General features: G+C 41.3%; 1 protein-coding gene across 7 annotated transcripts in view; it reads left to right on the top strand.

The window, feature by feature from the left end:
* Nucleotides 1-24483, top strand: part of PPFIA2 (PTPRF interacting protein alpha 2) — a 634690-nt gene that overhangs the window by 382971 nt on the left and 227236 nt on the right. For all 7 annotated transcript variants that reach the window (XM_034772198.1, XM_034772232.1, XM_034772206.1 and 4 more), the window contains one exon: nt 3787-3861. In XM_034772198.1, coding sequence (XP_034628089.1) covers nt 3787-3861 — 75 coding nt within the window. The remainder of the gene's footprint in view (nt 1-3786; nt 3862-24483) is intronic.

The raw sequence follows: 24483 nt of genomic DNA, 5'->3' as shown, positions 1-24483 counted from the left end.
ATTGCCCCCAGGATTCAGGAATGGGAAGGTAAAGGAAAGTTGCCAATGCTTCACCTTCTCAAGGGTGCCAGAGCATTTAAAATCTTCTCTCTTGTTGTCTCTTTGAAAGAAAAATCCTAACTCTTTTATTGTCTGACTATATCTCCAAATCAGTTGGTAAAAAAACTCCAGGTTTTTTGTGTGGGCCTTATTGAGGAGAAGTGCCTTTTAGTGTTTTTGGGGAGGTCAAGAAAGGCAGGGAGTAAGCAAATTCCAAAATATGTAGAGTACTAGAGACTCAATAAAACAGAGAGAAAATGGAGGAACAGGAAGTCCATGGGAGGGCCACTGAGAGGAAGAGGAAGTGCTGTCTCTCCCTTCAGTCATCCCAGAAAGGAAATGGCTTCTGTAGGAAGCTCCCAGACTGGGAAGTAACAAAGAAACTAACAATCTTGTTCATGCAGAAGGACTTTGCTGCTGTTCAGTGACATAATGAGATCTGTCAGAGCAAGTTTCCCCTCCTGCAGGCCTTATATAGCAACTGGATTTAAACTTTTGGTACTAATTTTTTTTTAAAGTAAATTTAAAAGGAAAAGGAAGGTTTTAAACCATAACTTTTTAAAGAAGGTTTTCTGAGTTAATTTTGAGGTAAAGTTGTCCCACAAACAAAAACAGCAACAGGAGTTTTTATTGTGTCAGTTACGGTTGTCAAAAGATTATTAATTCCCTTAGGTAAGTGCTGGGCAGATACAACAGAAAAGTATATGTAGATATTCTTGCAGATGAAAACAACCAATTTGCTTCAACATGAGTCACAATCTTTTTATTCAGAAACAGGCAGGTAACTGGGGATTTTAGTCACACAAGTGTTCATAGAAAGAAAAAGTGTCACAAATACTATCGTGAATAAATAATTTTAAAGCTCTTTGTGGGCTGGGAATTGAAAGGGGAGAAGGGAGGATTTGGCAGAAGAGGGGAAATAAGTGAAAAGCAGTTACTAGGAGATACAGTAGGATAGGTGGTGTGTAACCACCAACAGGAATGCCAGCAAGAGATTAACCATGTGACACTGAAAGATCAATGATGTGCCTGGTTCTTTTTGTGGCACTTCAAAGCTAGTGGGGTAGCTAGTCGTCTGGCTCTGTGCTTGCAGTGCAGTCAGGCAGAAAGAAAACGGAATACCTTTTCTGCACCATTTGTGGCATCACATAGGAATAGTGTCACCTAGAGGTGTATCCTCTGCTATGTTCTGATAGGCCACCACACATCACCAGGACTAGTCTTAATTCTCTGTACTTCACAAACCTTATTTAGTGAAGCCTCACATCAGAGCCCTAGAAAGTGGCCAAGTGTTGTTACAGTTTACAGATAGGGCAGCAGAGGCACATTTCTGATATTTCACAAAACCCTGTGGTTCTTCTCCAGAAAATTGCTTGACATTTCTGTGCTTGGCTGCACCATATATAAAAGGGACTGATATAATGTGAAGCACTTTAAGGTCTACAGATGAGAAAGCATTATGATAGTGCCAGTTATCCATATTATGGACCTTTACCAGATGTAAAAATTAAAAAACATATATAAAAACAAAATAGACTAGGTGAGAATATCCTGAGTCTGTGTCCACTCATTTGTCTCCTAACAAGGTAATACTTAGAATGCCAATCTTTCTAGACCATTCAAAAGCTAGATTAGGGTGTGTTTTTGTTGTTGTTGCTGTTTGTTTTTCAAATAAATTGAAAAAGGGGGGTGCCAACATAGGATTTATTATAATAAGTTTATTGTAAACTGTAGGTGGCTCTGGCCCATAGTTAGACTTTAATGTTTGTTCTGCCTGATTTATAGGTTTCAGGGAAACATCACTAATGGGCTAATATTGTTTATGATAGCTTACTGTTGAGTTTCTATATAGAATATACCAGTGTGCTATTTATCATCAGCATTCTTTAGGAGAACATAAATGACCAGTGTGAGTTCCTTACTTAGTTTTAACAATGTCCTTGCTCAATTTTCCATTGAAATCAGTGGAAGATTGCGTAAGGAAGGAATACAAACTGAGTCAGGAAATAACCAAGATTAGTAGGTTAAACATTTATCCTGTTGATTTAGGTCCAGATCTAGGGACTGCAGCGTCTATGGCACACAACATTCAGGAGCTCTGAGCATCATAACTGCATCAGAGACTAGTATGCATCTTGAAAGGGGAAGTTTCTCTCAATTCAAGACATCTGTGTAATGTTTTCATGGCTGCCCAAGGTTCTCCCTCCTCTCACTGTTGGAGTCACAGACTGCTGTCATCCTAACTGGCTGACATGTATCGGCAGTCCCACGTTGGGGAATGATTATAACATCACAATTGGGGATGGAGAGTGGGATTCTTCCTGGGCAGTTTAACAGACAGGTATAGAAAGAATGAATAGGTGTTTCTGTTGAAACAGAACTGTCTACAGTTGATTTAATGGTTGCTTAGGTTGGGAGAACAAACTGGAGCCAACAGGCTTAAGATTCTGGGGTGGGTCAGAAAGACAGTGGACCCGACCCTATACTCTTCGGGGATTTATTTATTTATTTATTTATGGAAGGAAGGAAGGAAGGAAATGAAACCCTTTTCAGTTTAATTACTCCCCTGCCAACTGACAGCCCTACCTTTACTATTGCCATATGGTTTAGGGTGAGAAACTGGCATGTGAATAGAGTGGCTCAGTATGTAGCTTATTCATGGAAATTCCCTGCCCACTTTCCCTGAGCGGCTGTGCTCTCACAAACCATGTGGTTCCTCTCATTCATCTATTGAGCCCAAGGCCTACTATTCCCAGGATTAGTGAGCCTGGCATGCAGCAACATATGTGGCTTTCTGAACTTTATTATGCCTCACAGTTCCATATAAACAAGGGTCAGGATTGGGTCCTATAGTATTGCATTGTACAGAATTTAAGAGGTAAATTTTCAGATTCCAGCCTCCAGCTGTGTATGTGGCCTAAGGGGGTTTTGTACATTCAAATTCTAACACTATTCAAAATCCACATGCAACTGTTAGAATTTTGTTAAAATATACGAACAGGTGTTACACCTGTAGAGTGCATGTGCTTGTATGTGTTTTAATTTTGTGTTTGTGTGAGTAGCAGTCCTATGAAGTCTAATGAAAATTTACCCCAACTATGTATAAATGTTTAGAAATCACTACTGTAGATATTTTAGGTCATTTGGATAAATTATATGAACATACCTAGCATGTTCTTACTGCAATTAAACTTGTTTTTGCTTTTTACTAAAACAATATGCTAATATTCTTAATAACTTTTTGCAAAGATAAAATAAAGTGAACAACTTTACTAACACGGATTAACTTGATCAGTTACAAATAGTGCTGCACATACCTTTTTCAATTAGTTTGGTAAATTAAATTAGTATTACCAGTTATTCTTCACACAATGGACTTTAATATGTTTTCAGGAGTTCTTTTCCATACCATTCCTCTGGAAATGTTCTAATAAGTTCTTATATTTAGTATCATGTCTACTTCTAGAAGGTTGCATTTACTGTACTTTTCATAGATTTAAAAGGAAATTGTATAGTAGCAGTGTTAGGCTTTAAAGGTTGTAACCTAATGCTCACATATGTGGCTTCACTTTTCTCAGAGTCAGGTTTAAAAGGACTTCTTAGTTAATGTCTCATGTGTGTTCAGGACACAATACACATACCTGAAAACAGACCTGCAGATTGTACTATAGTGTTTATGGCAGATTATATAAACCTTAAAGACTGATAGAAATCACGTTACTGCACATATTTTGGTTTTTCTTCTAGGTAAGGGAACGACTGAGGGTTTCTTTAGAAAGAGTCTCTGCACTGGAAGAAGAACTAGCTGCTGCTAACCAGGAGGTAACATAAAACACTTTCTCCCCGTTTTAGGTGCAATTTTTCTAACATTCTGTCCCTTGTGTTTCCCATCACTATTATTGAAACTGACACAAAACAATAAATTACATTCTGTATAGGCCACTGACCAAGGCCTATTGTAAGTGGTTGTCATATTAATAAAATCTTCTGATTTCTGCTTTATTCAGATCTGTCAGTGTGAGCAGACGAAACAAACAAGGGCTAGTGACAGGTGCCAAACTTTTCTTTCCTTTACTAGATATGGAAAAGCCATGAGGCAATAGATATTTGTCAGAAATTGTAAGCAATATAATAACACAATTGCTAAATTGGAGTTTATAATCAGATATTGCTATAAAATTAGGGACCTGCAAACTCAACAGAAAGTACAATATTATAAATTAAATATACCCTGGGAATGGCTTATAGAGAGAAAAGTTAAAACTGCTACATAACCTATCCTAATATTATGTTTTCTCTGTGTATGCATTAACATATAGGGGGTTTTTTTATACCTAATCCTGTGCTTATTACTCAAGAATGAAGATTGCAGGCTTGGCTCAGATATTGTATGATCCTTAGTTAATAATTAATATTGATATGTATAGGTCCTCATCCAAATCCATAAAGTTCAATGGAAGTCCTCCTGTTGGCATCTACTATCTTGGGACCAGGGCTGTAGTCAATCATCTCAGTATCTAGTTGTTTTGGGGAGATTAGTTATACTCTCAGTCTTTGCCAGTCAGACACAAGGGAATTCTAAGAAAAAGCACTGTAGTTGTTGGTTTGCCTTCCGAGCCTGGTAAATATGCAAAATAACATATGTACTTGTAATTGTTCTTGCTTTACAATCTACAAATGAGTAATAAGTATATTAAATACAATAGAATTTTAGCTATTTGGACAGCAAGTATCCAAACCTTTCTAACAAGTTGCCGCTCTGTTTCCCATGTTTTGACTCCATTCTTTCTCACTGAATCCTGCTTATATGAATTATTTGAACAATTTTGATGTCACCTAGTATTATCATTTATCTGACATTCATCACACGAGCATCTGGGCACCTTACAAGGCTTACATTGAAACATTCAAGAGTTCAATGAGAGAGACCAAACATAGAGCTCCCTGAATGCTTGTGGCTTTATTTTTCAGCTAGCAAACCAGAACTGAATCAATGTAGAGGGCATAGGCAAACAAGGGGGGGGGTTCCAAAGAGGATGGAGCTAGGCTGTTCTCAGTGGTGGCAGATGACAGAGCAAGGAGCAACAGTCTCAAATTGCATGAGGGAGGTCTTGATTGGTTATTAGGAAAAACTATTTCACTAGGAGGGTGGTGAAGCACTGGAATGGGTTACCTAGGGAGGTGGTGGAATCTCCATCCTTAGAGGTTTTTAAGGCCCAGCTTGATAAAGCCCTAGCTGGGATGATTTAGTTGGAGTTGGTCCTGCTTTGAGCAAGGGGTTGGACTAGATGACCTCCTGAGGTCTCTTCCAACTCTAATCTTCTATGATTCTAAGTACATTTTGCAGCTCTTTCTAATGGTGGCCAGGTTTGTACTTAATTATCTTTCCACAAGAAGTGAATTAAAGACACACTTGGGTTTGCTACTGAGAATGATCTTCAGTGATAGTCCCAGCCAGCTGGATAATTGTGATCCACTGTCAAGGACCAAATACAGAATCAGTTGCTTCTGATACTTACTTATACCTTGCCCAATAAACACTCTACTGTGCCAAGAAGGTGGCTCTTACTTCTCTGGACAAAATCAGTTTCAGGGCTAGAGAATAAGCAACTGAGCGTCCAGTAGTGAAATTTCATCTGGGCAGTTCTTAGAAACCTCTCTTCTAAAGCAAGATCATGCTGAGCAGTAATAGGCATCAGTATGGGGAAGGGAAAAGAATGCAGGGATAATAAATATACAGATTAAAATGAATTGGAAATGAGAATATTGGAAAGGCCTTCTTGCCTGCCATCCTTAGAAATGTTATACAGACTTACTGTGTTAATAATGCTGAAAACATTTAGAAGACATTAATCAACAAAGCCTGACAAGATCATTTACACAACATGAATATTGGTATTTCAGTTTCTTTCAAGGTACTGCCTGTTATAGCTCAAAACTGAAAATGTATTAAATAATAATAAAAAAGAACTTGGCAAGGAGATATACAGTAGGGAATTGATGAATTACATTCAAACAATCAGTGCATTTTGAACAGGAGTTCAGATAATGTTCACAATTATTTAATTAAGCCCCAAAATGGATTAGACATCATTATATAGGGGCTGATTTAACACCAAAATCTCCAGTGAATGCCCAGCCAGTGTTCATTTGAAAGGGATTGTAAATTGGATGTAGTGTATATGAAAAGAAATGGGGCAAGTTTCCAAGGCAATTGGGTTCAGGCCTTTCAGTAATTTCTATATTGCTGTCACTGTGTCTGTTCTTCTAAAACACTCACTACTAATTGGCAATGTTCCTCCCTTGATAATTCATATTATTTTTCTCCATATCCATGTTCTTTTCATTGGAACAGCACACTCCATAGTCAGGACTAATATAGTCACCTAAATGATTGCAATAGGTTGATACCCTGATTAAAGCGTTGTATCACTAGGGGGAAGACACACAGAAGATCAAGGTTTAGTAAACCACAGGAACACGTGCCTAGGTCATGGCTGCCCTGACGAAAGTGCCAAAACCCACAAAACTACAAGGAATCACATAAGAAATTCAGAGAGATTAGGCACTTAATGAGACCAATACTCCAAACAATAAACACCTACAGGCTTACATAGGGAAAAGATCAATAAGAGCTTGTACTCCTAAAAAGGCCTTGTAGCATAATTCCTAAATAACCAGCATTAATAAACATGACGACAGATGTGAGAAATGTAGATAACATTGTGAACACAGGCAAAACCTGTTTGGTTTCAGCTTTGGTTATAAACCAGAAACTTATGCAATAATTTAAAGCTGGCAGCAAACAAAAACCTGTGTAGTTGAAACTGCAGGGAGAGTTGAGATAGGCAAAAGATAATTACCAAATTTGGAATTTGATTTGAGCTTTCACCTCTCAGGGGCACCTTCTTTTACTGGCGGGGGAGATAAAGCTAAAAAATAAAATAATAGCCATTGAATAACGCCTCAATGGCGTGGTTTTGTACCACGACTAAATTTGTTCACTTAATAAAGTGAGATAAACAAAATTCTGTTCCAAAAATCAGTGTTTCCTATATTTGTTAATGGAAACCCTAATTTTTGGGGTGCTAATGTCCCCTAAGACCCAGTTGTCGACATCCACACTGCTTTTCCAGAAAGAGCCGTGGGAGCACAAGTGGCCTTAAGCCTCTTTTATGTCACCAGCATGCTGGACCTATGGAGAAGAATCTCCCCTACTAAATCAGCAGCATCACTTCCTACTGAGCCTGTTTTTTTCTTGGTCTACTGCCTGGACACTATCTAGTTAAATAGCTACTTGTGAGATTTCCCTAACTGGGTTTGACTATACATATTCTGATGGTAAAGACAATATTTTAATTCCTAGATGCCCTAGGAAAAGTGCTCAGCTGTACTTTTCAAACCCACGAATATCCTCAAATGGTACATTATTATTCTGTTTCCGCAGAGTCGGGAGTTCCTAAAAAGAGCAAATGTATGATTTCTTTGCCTTATCCTCGAATGAATGTACTATAGAAATGATGCAGGTTTTATAAAATGAAGAATTTTTTGAAGATTTAAAAAAGAAAATCAAAGTAGGGTTTTTTGTTTGTTTTATGTTATTTTTTAAATCAAGAAAGATATAACATGTACCTTAAACTATCACAGGATCCACCATATTAAATACAATATATCTAGTGGAGAATTTTCCAAACTAAGTTACATTAGCTGTCATGTTCAGTGAGCAGTCCTCCTTTCGTGTTCTTTATGACTTGCATTTTATATCATCCATATTTGCACTTATGATGCTTGTTTCATATTCGCTTTCTATTGAAGCGTTGTTTACAAACAATAAAAATTAAGTTTTAAGGACTCAATCCTACAAGGGGATGAGCAACTCCTCTGTGTTTTGAATGCCTTCAACTCCCTTACAAATCAGTGGGAGTTGTGGGTGCACTCACCATAGGGTGACCAGATGTCTCAATTTTATAGGGGCAGTCCCGATTTTGGGGTCTTTTTCTTATATAGGCTTCTATTACTCCCCACCCCTGTCCCGATTTTTCACACTTGCTGTCTGGTCACCCTAACTCACCACCTTACAAAGTCAAGGCCTAACAACACTTTGGGGGACTTTCTTGTTTTTGACAATTAGAAACAAGATGGTGGTGAAAGTCGCTGAGGGGCAGCATTCTTAATTCCTGTTAATTTCCCCATAAAGAATATTACTGCTGTAGGTTTTTAAATTTGAGTTCAGCTATTGTATGTAATCCAACAATTACATACAATAGTCACCATTAAAATGCTAGCATTTGCCTACAATTATCATACAGTGGTATCTGGGATTACCACATTTTTCTTTAATGTTTATAATAGGAGATATATGTGGTCACATTTGGCAAGTGCTGACTTTTCATAATTTTTTCTCTGTAGCTGTTGCATATATACTAGCTTTTTGCAATAGTTGGCAAGGGGGGTTGGTCATAATAGTTAAAAGTACTGTGCATACTCACATAGGTATTCATATACCACACCACTCAAGTGTGTCAGTGGTGTTACCTTTCTAGGAGCCACACTTCTACCGATTCCAAAGGCCTCAGATGTGTGTAAAGAACTCTGTGGGAGATGGTTGTAATTAGCAATTGATTTCTGCTGCTAGTCCTCCAGCTCACAATAGGTGGTGCATCCAACACTGAAGTTTGGTAGTCTACTAACCTCTGCCTGGGAATATTTGTCAGATAGGATAGAAACTTGTTGAAATACCAACCAGTTTCTGACAGCCACACCCTTTTCCCACTAATCTGAGTGGGACTTGCCCTTTTTTTTATAAGAGCTGGAATATAAAATTGTCTGCCTGTCTCTCTATTCTGTAGCATTCCGAGCTGTATTATTGAGACTGCTGGCAGGGCAGCCAGCCCTCATAACCCCCACCTTTTGATGTACTGTTACTAATATTATGAAATTCAGTCTTCATTAAGAGCTTGATTAAATTATGGACATCTCCAGCATATGAATCAGATGCTTAATTAAGCTCTATTTATCTCAGAGAAAAAAGCAGGCAGTGAACACTTGGCCCCAGGTGCTTGCTGTCCATGTTAGAAAATCTCCAGGAGCCAGTTGAGACTTGGGGCACATTTAAGAGACTCCAGCAGCCTCTGAGGGATGCAAAGTCAGAGTGCCTGGAAACATGATGCAGCTTCATGTGGTTGTAACATGCTTGTCACATCCCCTTCTTGCACCACTGCTCTGTGGAAAGGACAATTCTTGTCACTTCCATCAAATCAGAGTTCATTTTATCCCAGAACCATCTGAAGTCCCAACAAGCACTATTTCATCTAAAAACTACTCTAAACCTTTTCCCCAACTCTTGTCCTTACCACCAGGCCTGGTAATTCACTGGCTCAGTATACTGGAAGCAACCCTGGTTGTGGAATTTATCGCTTACTTGCAAGATGTGGCAGGATAGTTCAGAGGGGAGAGGGATAGCTCAGTGGTTTGAGCATTGGACTGCTAAATACAGGGTTGTGAGCTCAATCCTTGAGGGGGCCACTTAGGGATCTGGGACAAAATCAGTACTTGGTCCTGCTAGTGAAAGCAGGGGGCTAGACTTGATGACCTTTCAGTTCTATGAGTTAGGTATATCTCCATATGTGTATATATATCACAAATTCCCCACCCCTTCCTAGCTGTGTTACACCACAAGTGTTCCGTGTATGTAAAAGCCCACATATTGGCAACATCATATGGGGCCTCCAAGGCCCTTTTATTTTAGTTCAAACACAGGCTCTTCCATTTTCCTGGATCAAATGAGTAGAAAACCACAGAGAGATCATTCAGATTTCACAGAATGTTTTATCTCAGAGGAAAGATCATTGTTCTTGGGAAACACTGACAAAACCCCTGTGACCTCTGTAGAACACTGACACAAGTGCATCACGAGAGAGAGACTGTAGGTTTATCAGTCACTGCACCTCCAAACTCGTTATCTCAGCATTTGTTGCAAATGCCAAACACTAATGTATTTTCTCCATTAACTGAGAGTCTGCTTTGACCTGGGTAGCTTTAAAGTCCGTATCAGTACTTTTCCTGTTAGAGGTAATCTTTAATGGACCCTTGTGATTGTCTCCAAAATTGGATCCTTACATCTCCTGTGTCTTTTCCAGGCACTCCAGCCTCCTCTGCTGAATTCTACTCATCCCTTCCAGGATAAAATTAAGACGCAGGGTTATTCATCTCCCACTCTCAGGGCTCTCAGTGAAGTTGCAAGTAGGCTGGACCATAGGCATTTACTTCATACAACCGCATGCTTGTGTGACTACTGTCCTCCTCTTTGATTGGCCTTTGATAAATGGGCATCAGTAAATGTCTAATATTTGCTGGAATTCACTTTATATTAAAACACACCGTAAAAGTTACAAAAATATATTACTGAACTCCTCTTTCTTACAGGTGGGATTAGCCTTACCGTTGGGAGTCAAATGATATTATATAGAGATAGGAAGATAAGAATTGCTATAATGGATCAAACCTGTGGTCTCTCTATAAGTGGCCAATACCAGATGCTTCAAAGGAAGGTGCAAGAAACCATTTTGTCGACACTTCCTAAAGAAAAGTTTTCTCTTAACTCAGGGTGGTTAGTGATGAGCTTATGATGCATCCCTTACTTACGTTATAGTTAATTACTATTATAGTACCCATGGAATTAATCATCAGTAATTTTAGCATTTACTTTTAGAGATCACAGTAAAAGGTTAATTTGGGGTTTGATTCTTTTTAGCCTATTCCATGAACTTCAGAAAATGCAGTCACTCCGTGTTAGCTCACCTATGCAGTCACAAAGGGCCAAAACCACAAATGAAATTCTTTGTTTCTTCTGTACGAGGTGGGCTCAGAAACAGAGAAATCATATGGGGACATTCTGCAGTTCTGAAAATTTTTGGCCCCACCTATTAAGAACAGTGCAGCACAGCATAGTTTGTGCAAGTATTATTACCTGTAAATATTTAATTTAGTATGTATTTTTAAAGGATAACCTTATCCATCTATAGAGTGTTGTGTTTACTCATAGTTCTACATACATATATTCAAAACTACAAATTTGAAAGGTTCACAACATATTAGCATATAAACCCATTTAGTTGCATTACTCTCTTGATATCATGGGGCTTGTGCATTAATGCATCATGGAAAATACACTCCATAATGTAAAACGATTGATTTGGGTAAGAATATTATTTGGATAAACAGTTTTGATAAGAAAAATGTTTATTACTTGAACATGTGTTATATGTGATACTTATCTCAAACCCAACCTGAAACAAAGATAATAAACAGGAATCACTGGGTGAAATTCAGTGGCTTGTGTCATGCAAAAGGCCAGGCTAGATTATCATAACAGTCCCTTCCAGCCTTAAAATGTGTTAACTCTATAAAAGGAACATTTTGGTGTAAAACCATAATATGCTTTACATATAAATATTCCTCACCCCATTGTCTTTTCTCTGGGTGATGAAGACAAAAGTTACTGTCTCATATAGTCTCCATTATATGTTATAATTATCCATTGTTTTAAAATTCTAAAATCATGGGTTGTACAATTATAATTCCGAAGAGAGCTCCTCCGCAGTTAAGGTTGTATTCTGTGTCCATTACAAAGCACTTTTGTCCATTACCATGTCTACTACTAGCACCACTAGCCACTTGTAAGGAGATCGATCATCTTTCAACATGATTTCCATAACTTTCTACCATAAGCAATTAACATTTCTCAGAGAAACATTGAGAATGAAAAAAGGCCATACGCTTTTTTCAGTGCTGGCAAATACTGGTTTCTGAACATTCTTTCAGTGTGCATGGTACAATTTCATTGAGACATCTTATCTCTTCTGTTGACTTCCCAAAATACAATGAGCCTGTTTCTATGGCTGATCACAAAATATTGCTGATAAGACTGTGGCATCTGGCAGAAGTAAATGGGTTATTCAGCGACTCCATTCTTTCTTTTCTGAATAATTCAGTGTGGTATTGTGTAGCTGCTCAGCTACTCTGCTGGTCTCCTCTCACTTGTAGTCCAGCAAGGTTCTACTCTGTCACCCCTACTCTTCAGAACATGGCCACATATTTAGAAGGCTTTAAGGCTGCACTGCCATCAATGCTCTGGTAACATTGAAATCTATATCACTTTCTCATCATAGCTGAACATCTAAGTATTTAAAAATGGAAATAACAATAGCAATCCTGCTTTCTGCCTTGTCTGTAGGAGAAATCGCTTGGGGTGAGGGTTGAGGATGAAAGAAAATGGATGTGTGGCATGCTTGTGAGTGTGTAACTTGCTTTTGGGGAAACCTTAGCTGAAGAGATGGGGTTTGCATTTCATTATGAATGCAATGAGATTAGTAGTCATTCTTACCTCTTCTGGTAGTGTTTGTGTTGTCTGTTGTAGGCAGGTCAGTATCTTGTGCTTATCCTGTTTTGCAATCAGATTCCACACAGGCAGACAAATAAAAATATCATTAAACAAATAAGTATTCCATGATACAATTTTTAAGTTGATCAGCCTGCTCCAAGACATTTCTAGCTACTGTTTTGGTCATAAAGAGAAGCAATCAGTTTCTGCGAACTAAGTTATACCTTAAGTCCTTTATGAATATCCCTGTTTGCCCAATGCCAACATTTTTCTTACTTCTTTGGGTCAGCTCTCTGATATTTCCACTCCATTCTACTTACTTTTGAACATATATTTTCTAATGGCTTTTATTGTTTAAAAGATTTATAAGGAGATTGAACCATACCGGCACTGATTTATTTTTGAAGAGCAGAAGATATTTACTTAGCTTCACTGCTGCTATTTACAAAACAGCATGAGATCTCCTATTAAAACTCTAAATTTTCTGCTATCATGGCTCTGTATGTACCAATGAGCATACATACTGTGTAAGTTGCTCTTAAGGTATTATCAGTAGAATTTTTGTTTCCAATGGCGCTGTAAATTGCACCTTTTTAACAAAAGGAAATACAAGTATCTTAAGACACACATGAAGAAAGGAAACAAAGAGCAAAAAGCTATGAAAAATTGCTGTTTGCTAGTTCTACTATTTTTTTACCATTCCCCCAAACCTGCTGTGCAACCATGAAGCAATTGTTATAAAATATATATTAAAATGGTTCCCTGCTGAGTTTTAGATGTTTGACGTCTATTTTGCAAATCTCTTCAATCTACCTCTATTCTGTTTGGCTGAAACATTTGTCTTGATGAAACCTTGATCCCCCATGAGTAGAAACATTTTTTTAATGCCTTGCTTTTATCTCTGTCTTCATGATAACTGCAGATTGAAAATTGCCATGTTTTCCTACCCTCTTTCTCTGTTAACACAAAGATTACCACTGAAATTAGCACTTTGATCAAAAAAGAGCAGAAACCTGGCCCATTATTTTTTCTTACAAAAGTGTGTTAAAATATTTTCTAGGGTTCACTAATTGATTTTTTAAACAAGCCACATGCCATTATTTCAATTTAATAGATTATATCTTTCTTTTGTTCTCTGATCCATGTATGCATTTTAGGAAACAAATGTACGTACCAAATTATTTATTGCTTGACAATCTGATATGACTTCTCCCCTTCAAGGATTTAAAGTATCGCTATATATGTGAAGATCACTCTGACCATGCCCTCTCTCCCTTCCCCTCCCATTTGAATCTCTCCACTGGCTACCTCCTCATCAGGCACAAGGTTCTTGTTTAATTTTTATGGCTCTTTGCAATTTAGCCTTCACCCCATCTAGCTAACCTAGTAACTTATTGTGACATCGACCCTAACCTTACATCTGTCAGTGTTCCCAGAGGTACCATCCATCTGTCAGCCTCTCACTCAAACGCATCTCTGTTTTTCCCCACACTGCCTCTTATGCCTGGGAAATCTCCCCAATAAAATCTGTATAGAGATAACTACCTTATCTTCCTTCAAATCCCTCCTTAAAACTCATCTCTGTCTGCCTACAAAATCCTGCCTGCTGATCATAGTAAGACAGGTGAGGAGATCTGACTGTTCCTTCTCCTCTAACCTTTCCCTACTCCCTACTTCTGACCCAGTTTGAAAAGGCAAACACATAAACAGCATCAGTAATAAACAAAGCGGTGCCAGTTCTTCACCATATTAATTTGCCTGTATGTTATATACTCATCAGCCTTGCTCTGTTCGTGTGCTTTAGATTCTAAGCCCTTGGAGGCAAGAATTGTCCCTTTTCCACATTTGTTCAGCAGAGCCCAGGACAGTCTTTGACTGCTGCAATGACAGAAATATTTACTGCTCCCTCTAATAATAATCTATTTCCACATTCATATTTAAGTAAATTTAAACCAGGATTTGAGTTGTGCTGGAATGCTCCAGAACGCTGTTCCGGCACCATTTTGGGAGCCAGAACTGTATTCAGGCACTTTCGATGCTATTATTTATGATAGGGGAGCCTGGGGTCACAGGCTGGATGGTTTATGCTGGTGCCCTCTGCCATTCCCCTCCCCTGCAGCCCTAAGCTCCCTGCTTCGGTATAGTCCCAGCTACTTGCAAGCACAGCTGAGTTGGGAAGTGCACTGGGGGTGAGTGTCGCTCCCTTAACCCCGCGCTTGGCTGCGGGATGTGGGGGGCTGCTCTGCCCACTGCCAGGATGTACCAGGGATTTGTCTGGAGAGCTGCACCACTGATGGGTCAGCCAGCACTGGCGGGGAGGCTCTGGTGGTGTTGCAGTATGGCGTAGCCCCGGCAGCAGTTCCAAGGCACACAGTAAAAGGGGGTATAGTGTGTAACTTGCTGCCATGGGACTCACAGGTCTCCCCAGACCCATGGGAAGCTGCCCCAGTTTGCATTACCATCACTTCTGAGTGATAGTGCCAGAAGTGTGTTTTGGCACATCTTTTTTTAGGACTCACGCACTTATCTGAACAATTTTTTTGGTACACAGTGATTGCACTTTAATTGTGAATTTTGTGACTAGCAATTTCCTGTAATAGTTAAGTCTGTATATTACTGTGGGCCAGGGATTGTATGTAATCCAATGTGGGAGGGTGACCACAGCTCCTCCAGAATTAAGAACAGTGCAGGGTGATTAGGCAAATTCACTCAGGTTGTAACACTTCCATAGTCTAGGTACTCCCACTTGGAGAGGCTCACATACACAGGTTCAAACTGGATTCCCCAGACAAAGAAAGGACTTTTGGATAAAAACCCTGAGTTTAAACTGACTCAGGGTCATCTTTTTGATCCAGCAAACAGACAGAACCTTCGAGCAAACAGACAGAACCTTCGCTCCAAGGGGAATCCCCAAAGCATAGGGAACTGTTGGAAGAACTCACACCAGCCAGAGTCTGAGATTGCAGTTGGGGTGATCTCTGGTAAACTTTCTAGCATGTGTGTAGGTTATTTTATTGTTTTTAATATGTTTTCTCTGTAATGCTTTCACTTTAAGAATAAGTGTGCTTGCTTAGAAAGAGCTGTGTGGAAACTCATAATTGCTGGGAATTACATTGTTCATAGCATTTGAAGAGTAAGTACATGGCAGATGCTGGCCTGGCTAGGCAGTCCGGCTTGCTGAAAGTATCACAGTGTCAGCGGAGATCTGTGCAGCTGGCTAGAAGGGAGACAGACACAGGTCTCTAGCCAAGAAAGGTGATGGCTACGGAGCCGGAAGCCTGGGTGGAGAGGGGGAAAATCCTCTATTTTTAATTTGCTGGAATGAAAAGAAATTGGCTACTCTGAGGTACTTGCAATATATTGTGGTATTATTTATCAAAAATGTTATTTAAAAATGGCTAAGCAATTCTGGCATTTTTAATGTTATAATTGTAATATGTGATCATGCAAAAAATTTGATGATCATCTACTGAGAAGACCTACTGCTGCAAATGATAACCCAGTTTTTATTAATTTAACAAGAATGTAGTACTGGGATTTTTATGACCATGATTGTTAATTATTAATATTTTATTCTACATATAAATTGTATATGTTGCATTTGAAAAAAAAAGTTTAAGCCAGAGGTTTATCAATATTGAATAAGCAAAAGTAACCTTAATTTTTAATAGGCTCACATATAATAATAGGTGTTGTAATTAAGCTGTGAGCCATCTGATAATAAATCATTTGTATTTTCATATTATGAAAATATTCTTTAAATTACTTCAACTTAATAAGACTTGGATTTCTCTTACCCTGCAGAAATAACAGCTTGTATTCTGGTTTATGACCTGTGGCTGTGAAGCCTTACGTAATTTCCCCCCACATTTTTGTGTCAGAAGGTTGGGTCCTATTGTAATAACTGGGACTACAAATTGACTCTCATTGTAATCTCAACTGTAAAAAGGATGTAAGATGATAGAATAATCTATAATAACAAACGTCAATGGAAAATAGATCAAGTTGTTTTCAATAATGAATGTTATAAACAGGTGCAAGAGAACCAGACAGAGACTAAATTACTACAAACAAAAAAAAAAGGGTCACGTTGATATATTTCAAGGACTATGTTGAAATCATGTTTGGTAAAAACAGAAAATGTGGAGCCACAAATTAATGAACCAACATTGGTGTGTTGGATATTAGGTCTAATTGGTGGACAAAATAATCAGGAGATGCGGTATTCCGCTCCTCACTCCCTTTTTGATTTCTTAAAAAAAGAGATTTGGGGAAGAAAAGAGGGAAGAACAGATGGGGGCTACTGAAGCAAGCTTCACCATCATGGTTGTCACCCCCACCATCTCCTGGGGTTCTGGACCTTCTTCATTTTGATTCTGAGAGTTGTCCTTACCTAACTGGGCCGAAGAGTGGGATCCAGATAACATTGCCACCCCTAGCAGCTCCAGCTGAATTCTGTACACCACCGGGGAAGAAATGGGATTGGACTTCAACAACAACAGCTGCAGCCCATCTCAACTAATTTTTTCTATTTCTTCCAAAAGTACAGTTATTACCATCATTGATACCATCTAAGAAACTGTCAACCAAGGAGACTTTTCTTCCAAAACTTTCTCCAGCTAAAGGGAAGAAGCGGTGTTGTTAAAGTGAAAGCCTTATCAATGCTTTACATTTCAAATGTTTTAACTGTTTCTCCTTCCTTTCTGTGTCTTTAATAAAAGGCTAAAAAGGATTTTTAATTATGTGCTTTCCACGGTACTAAGCAGGCTGATGTCTCTGTATATCAAACCCTGGACCTTGTTTGCAAGTGTTTAATGTTGAACAGTGACTGGGTTATGTTAACACCTTTGGCTCATTTATTCCATGTAAATTAATACAACACTCCCCTCCAGCCTCTTTCTTCTACCCATAAAAGGGCATGTCTACACTACAAACTTAAGTCGACTTAAGATACATCAATGTACCCTCTCCGCTGTATTTAAACCGCTGGTGCGTGTTCACACTACGCTTCTTGTGTCAACAAAGCACAGCCACATTGCATTGACACAGAGAGCAGTACACCATGGGTATCTATCCCACTGTGCAACTGGCCACCATCTGCCACAGGATGTTCTGGGAAGGGTTTGCAATAAATACCTCATGGGGGCAGGCTCAGTTTCCCATGATGCAGCTTTCTCTTCTGTGGGCTTCCCAGTACATTTTGTGCTGCTTTTCATCAATCCCTGAAAACTACTTGTCTGCCTGCCATCTCTGTCAGAAAGCATGGGTCCTGCATTGCTCTCCAGTATTGTGATGAGCGTTATGAGCACAACACGTCTGATCCCTGCAGTATTTCATGAGCTGTGACGATGATCATGATGATGATGATGGTGTGGTGTCTGCCCGTCTGTGTGCTATGGACAGAAACAATTCAAGATTGCTGTTGGCATTCATAGAGCAGCTGCACACAGTGGACCGTCAGTTCTGGGCTCGAGAAACAAGCACTGAGTGGTGGGATTGCATTGTTATGCAGGTATGGGATGACAACCAGTAGCTGCAGAACTTTCGGATGTGAAAGGCCACATTCCTGGAGCTATCTGAGGAGCTTGCCCCAGCCCTCTGGCACATGGACACCAAAATGAGAGCTGCACTAATGGTGGAGAAGCAAGAAGCGACCACTGTGTGGAAGCTGGCAACAACACACTGCTACCGATCAGTTGTGAATCAGTTTGGAGTGGGGAAATATACCATGGGGGCTGCAGTGATGTAAGGGTGCAGAGCCATTAATCATCTCCTGCTACGAAGGACTGTGATTCTGGGCAATATGCATGAAATAGTGGATAGGTTTGCAGCCATGGGATTCCCTACCTGCGGTGGGGCGATAGATGGCACGCATATCCCCATTTTGGCCCCAAACCACCTTAGTACAGAGTAAATCAATAGAAAGGGCTACTTTTCTATGGTATTGCAAATGCTAGTGGATGACCGTAGTTATTTCACCATCATCAATGCAGGCTGGTCAGGGAAGGTACATGACACACGTATCTTTAGGAACACAAACCTATACAGAAAGATGCAAGCAGTGACTTTCTTTCCAGACCAGAGGATTACCACTGCAGCTGTGGAAATGCCAATAGTGATCCTGGGAGACCCAGCCTACCCCCTGCTTCTGTGGCTCATAAAACCTTACACCTTGACAACAGCAAGGAGCACTTCAACAATAGGCTCAGCAGGTGCAGAATGACTGTTGAATGTGCCTTTCAAGGGGCACTGTCTCCTCAGCAGGTTAGACCTCAGTGAGGAAAGTATCCCCATAGTTATAGCTGCCTGCTGTGCCCTCCATAATATATGTGAATCAAAGGGGGAGAAATTTTCCTGGGGTGGAGCGAGGAAGTGGAGCAGCTGTCTGCTGCTTTTGAACAGTTCTGTAAGAAGGTCTCAATGGGGAGCCATTTGGTCAGGGTGTCTTTGAAGGAGCATTTTAACAATGGGTCACTGTAATGTGTGTTGCTGTAATGTGTTTAGCCAGGCTTTTTTTTTTTTTTTTTTTGTACCATGGTATAAAGCTTGTAATGATTACTGTGTGTGTGCTACTATAACACTGCAAATGCACCTATTGGTACTGGCTCTGAATGTTATCCATAGTCATCATATATTGGAGAATAATAATGATTCATTCACTTTCCATAAGTACATTTTTATTCCACACCCATGCAAACATATTTATGTATTGGTAACCTAAACGTTTTACATACAGAGAAAAGTATCTTTAAAGGGGAAGCACGTTTGCCAGTGAGGCTCTCAGGGCTGGGTGTATGTCCAGCTATGGTTCTGCAAATTGTCCCACGGGGTGGAGTGCCTGGGATACTGCAGACGCCCCTGAGCAAACAAGAAATGTGGGCGGGGACAATGGGGGGAGGTGCTGGAAGGCAATTCTGTATGGGCTGCAGGGTGAAGCATGCCAAATGTGTTCTATCTCAGTTTTCCTTGGAAACAGTGTGGTGGTATCCCCAGCCATGGTGAGTATGGCCCAGGAGGCGAGGGGGTGAGTTGAGACAAAGCGGGAGGTAGCCATGGGGTATCAGTACCAGCGCCTAGGGCTACCGTACTGAATACTGGTACCATTTTCCACAGGCAGGAGTGATTGCAGATGATACTCACTCCAGAGGTTAACCCAGGCTGCAAGGGTCCAGCTCCTGCATGTGTGTGGCTGAAGATGGGGACCATATGCTGCTGGCGTGTGTGCTGCTATGTTGCCTGCTGAAGTAATTGCTGAGTGGTGTGACAAAGTTTCCTACCACAGGAGAAGAAACAGAGCAGCCCTCTTGAGAAACCTTCGGCAGAGGATTGCAGAGTAGCTCCAGGAAAGGTTTCTAGAGATCTCTCTAGGGTATTCACAGGACATCCCAGTGTGCATAAACAAACTTTTCCACAGGGTCCTCTCTGCCTAGCTGTACAGGGGAATGAGAAGAAGAAAGAAACTGTTCTTGCATTGATTATTTCACATCTCTTGCAGCCTGATTTAAAAAAGCAGTACATGACCAGATGTGTCCCTGCAGTATCGAAGCAGAGTAATTATCAGAGGTTCCCTCCTCTGCATCATGCTTGCCAGAGCTGGACTGCTGTATAATTGGTGTAACTTTAGCGCCCTCATGGCCAAGATGGAGTCTGCTCTGCAGGCAGCTCTAGCCAAGAGATGGCGCGCGCAGGAATGCAGCAGGAGAAATCCCTTCCACCCCCGGGGCACCTGTTCCAAACCCCCCAGAGTGAACACACACACCCACAGGAAAAGTACAGTGGATATAACAAGGGAAATATTTATTTACAGAGGGATGAGAGGACAAAAACAACAAGGGGGAAATATAGGGGGAGCAATAAGACAGGGCTGCATCCAAGCCAAGGCCCCACAGGCCCAGTGTTAGCACAGTCTGGAAGGGCAGAGCAATGTGTCTGCACACAGAGTTCAGGAGTCCTGAGCAAAGTTCCAGTCCAGTGGTGAGTCTTGGGTGCTCCTGGTCGTATTCGGCACCAGTGAACTTTCCCCCAACAAACCCCTCCAGTGCCCTTTTCTGCCGCTCTCTGCAAAGCCACCCACAGCGACCACCTCCCCACTTAACTAGCTACTGCCTCCCTCCTTGTTCCCAATGCAGAATCACAAGCCCCAGTACTCACAGCCCCATGCAACTCTGGGCAGCAGTGATATTGGGTCCAGCTCCGGCCTGTCCTTCGCGGCAATTCCTCTCTGGCACAGTGCTGCTCCTGGCTCCTGTCCTGGGGTGTCCCCGATCGGCCCTGTCCTTCCCAGGCCTCGGACAGGTTCTCCCTGCTTCACTTTTCCAGGGCCCCCGGCTGCCTCTCCCTCTCCTTGGAGCTCCAGCACTGCCCCCTGGAGTTTCCCTCCTTTTTTCTTACTCTCCCCCTCCCCTCTAGGAAAAAGATTTAAAGGGCCATGCTCTCTAAACCCCAAAGTGGTTACATTGGCTAGACTGCTCAGGTCTCAAAAAGAGGTCCTGGCTTACCACAATACCAGACCTCCCTGTCGCCTGTCCCCCATCCTCCTCTGCCTCCTCTTCCTCGTCCAGCATGTCATCTTCTGGGTTCACTTCGGTGGCCAATGTCTCCAGCACCTCCCCCCCAAATATCCACGGGGCTTGTGGCAGTGGAAGTGGGGTCACCGCTGAGGATGGCAGCTCCTTGTAGAAGCGGCATGTCTTCAGCTTTTCACCAGAGGAGCTATTTGCCTTCTGGTACACCTGCCTCAGCTCCTTGATTTTTACGCAGCAATGCTGCATGTCCCTGTCGTAGCCCTTCTCTACCATGCCATGAGTGATCTGGCCATTGATATCAAAGTTCCTGTGGCTGGAGCAGAGCGGTGACTGCACAACCTCCTCTCCCCGCAGACCCAGGAGATCCACTACCTCGCATGTACTTCAGGCAGGAGCACGTTTGCTGCGTGGATCTGGCATGGTCAGTTGGGCAGTTGCTCTCTATGCTGAGCAAAGAGGAAGAGTAATTTCAAAATTTCCTAGAGCTTTAGAGGAGGAGGGCCGTTCACCTGTGTATCTGGGTGCAGGGCAGTGGAGTTCAAAACTGTGACCAGAGTGGTCATGGTGGGACGCCTCCTGGAGTCCACTTAGGGTGACATAAGCACCGCAGTGTCTACACTGACACTGTGTCACTCCAACTCCATCGCAGAAAGCTCTATGCCAGTGGCTCTCAAACTTTTTTACTGGTGACCCCTTTCACATAGCAAGCCTCTGAGTGCAACCCCCCCTTATAAATTAAAAATGTGTTTTAATATATTTAACACCATTATAAATGCTGGAGGCAAAGCGGGGTTTCGGGTGGAGGTTGACAGTTCATGACCCCCCATGTAATAACCTCGCGACCCCCTGAGGGGTCCCTTCTCCCACTTTGAGAACCCCTGCTCTATGCCTCTCGTCCAGGTGATTTTATTAGGTCGGTGTAACAGGTGAGTTAAAGCAGCAGGAGGCGCATTGCAGTGTGTACACTTCCATAGTTAGCTCGGCATAAGCTGCTTTATGTCCACTTAATTTTGAAATGTAGACTTGCCCTAAAATACAGTAAGTCTGACCCCCAAAACTCCCCAATCTCTCATTATCCCAGCAGATCTCAGAGTATTCCCTGGATTCACATTTACAACGATTCAGCAAGGTGCTTAACATGCATAAATTGACTTCACTGGGACTACTTGTGTGCCTAAAGTTATACACATTTAAATACCTTGCTGAATCAGGGCCTGAAATACCAAAGCGGATTAGAAGATAGAGGTGCATGGCCATCGATAGAGAAACATTGTGCCTCTGAAGTGACTCTTAAGCGCTCTGCTGCTCTCATCAGCATTGTGCTTCCCTAATTAGTAATTCTTTCTGGCTTTGTCAAAAAGTTAGGAAAGTCTCAGTTCATAATAATTTGTAAGTCGATTTACCACTGGGTGTCAGGGAAAACAATATACATGAGCGCTCCACTGGTCCATCTAAAGGCACTAACCCTCTTCTTCCACATGTGTAGGGCAAGATCCATGTGTCATGCTGGTCTGGAATGGCTCACAAACATGACTGCCAGCCTCAGGGCAGACTGCCTAGGAACAGAGCACAAACCCCAAACCAGTTGTGTGCTATATAATTAGAGTTCACCAACTTAGTAAGAAGTGTGAACTCCTAAAGCAATATAACAGCCTTAACAAGGAGTCACAGACAGCCTCCCCCCTTGGGTATTCCAGTTTATCTTGCGACCCAGGCAAGCTTGTCTTTGCAATAGACAAGGTCCCTTATACCAAAAATCACAACACTATTCAGGTTACTCCCGGTCCCAAAGAACCTGTCACTTATCCCTGGTCAAGCACACCCCAGATCTCTCACCAAAGACAACACTTGTACTGTAGTCAATAAACTAACTAATGGTTTATTAACTAAGAAAATAAATAAGTTATTTACAAGATTAAAGCAGATAAACATACACAAGTGAGGTACCATCTTAAGTTCAAAAGGTAATAGAAGTTTCTATAATAAGCAAGCTTTTATGTCCTTTAGGGCTAACCCAAACTAAGAAGCTTGGGAATCTCTTGCTTATGTTTAGGAATATTTGCCTCTTGAAATCCAGACAGCATAAAAACAACAATTTCTCCTTAACAGGCATTGCTAGTTCCTTCTAGTCCTCTCCTTGTTAGTGCACTGAATACTGGCACCATTTTCCACAGTGTAAACTACCTTGTGTCGATCTAACAATGTAATGTAGACCAGGCCTTAGATGCATGAATTTTCTACTCTCTCTGATTCAAGAGGTGATGGGATGAACTTGTGCATGTATCCTCTTCAAGGGCGTGAGGGAAGCAATCAACAAAGTCTTTTGTCCACAATGGCTTGTGTGATGTCTGTGGACCATGTGTTGGGAAGGAAATAACATCTCTTGTGGTAAACTAGCATTTCTCACTTGGTAATGCTTCTCCCTGACTATTGGAGATTTACAGTTTTAGGCTAGGTGTACACTACACACTTATATCGGTATAACTGCATCACTCAGGGGTGTGAAAAACCCAAATCTCTGAGTGACGTAGTTATACTGACCTAACTCCCTGTGCAGCCAGTGCTGTCAATGGGAGATAGCTACCTATGACCGTCTCTTGGGGAGGTGGATTAACTATGCCATCAGGAGAAGCTCTCCCATCAGTGTCGGAGTGTCTGCACTAAAGCAGCACGGCTGTGTTGGGGCAGCTGTTCTGGTGCAGCATTTTAGCAAACATTTTTATAGTTACAGAGCAAACATTTAAACATTACCTTATAATATACATGGGATATAGATATTATAAATTGGATTAATACATGAAACATCCTACAAGCATTCCATAAAGTTTAAAAATTAAACACATTCTTATAACTCTAATATCTATTTTAAAAATACTAACACAGAGGTAAGTCATACTGGTTTCCAGATATGCATTTGTCAGTATTCCGTGGGGCCTGGGGCCTTGGCATGAGCTGGCACTGGGACTGCCAGCGTCACACTATGCATGGAGGGTTGTCTTTGTGCAAGATGGGATTAGTACCTTATTAGACAGAGAAGGGGAAATGACTGTTACATCCCTATTGATTTTTAATAAGGAAATAAAATGGATTTAACTTCATAAATATTTGTTTGTTTCTTTGTTGATAGTAGGATTGTTAAAAGTTAAATATAAAGCGAGTGCATTTTCAAATGTCCCTATTAGGGTTGCCAACTTTCTAGTTGCAGAAAACTGAACACCCCTGTCCTGCCTCCTATCCTACTACTTCCCAAGGCCCCACCCCTTTTCTGAGGCCCCATTCCCCCACTCACTCCATCCTCCCTCCCTCCGTTGCTAGCTCTCCCCCTCCCTCACTCACTCACTAATTTTCACCAGGCTGGGGCTGGAGGTTGGGTTGCTGTGGGGGGGTGAGGGCTCCGGCTGGGGGTGCAGGCTCTGGGGAGGGGCCAGGGATGAGAAGTTTGAGGTGCAGGAGGGGGCTTGGGTTGGGGCAGGAGTTTAGGGTGCATGTTCTGGGGTGGGGCCAGAAATGAGTTATGGGTGCAGGAGGAGGCTGGGG

This window comes from Trachemys scripta, chromosome 1, assembly GCF_013100865.1.
Source record: "Trachemys scripta elegans isolate TJP31775 chromosome 1, CAS_Tse_1.0, whole genome shotgun sequence".
Taxonomy (NCBI): Eukaryota; Metazoa; Chordata; order Testudines; family Emydidae; genus Trachemys; species Trachemys scripta.
The sequence above is the reverse complement of the archived record's forward strand: the minus strand, read 5'-3'. Positions and strand labels throughout refer to the sequence as shown.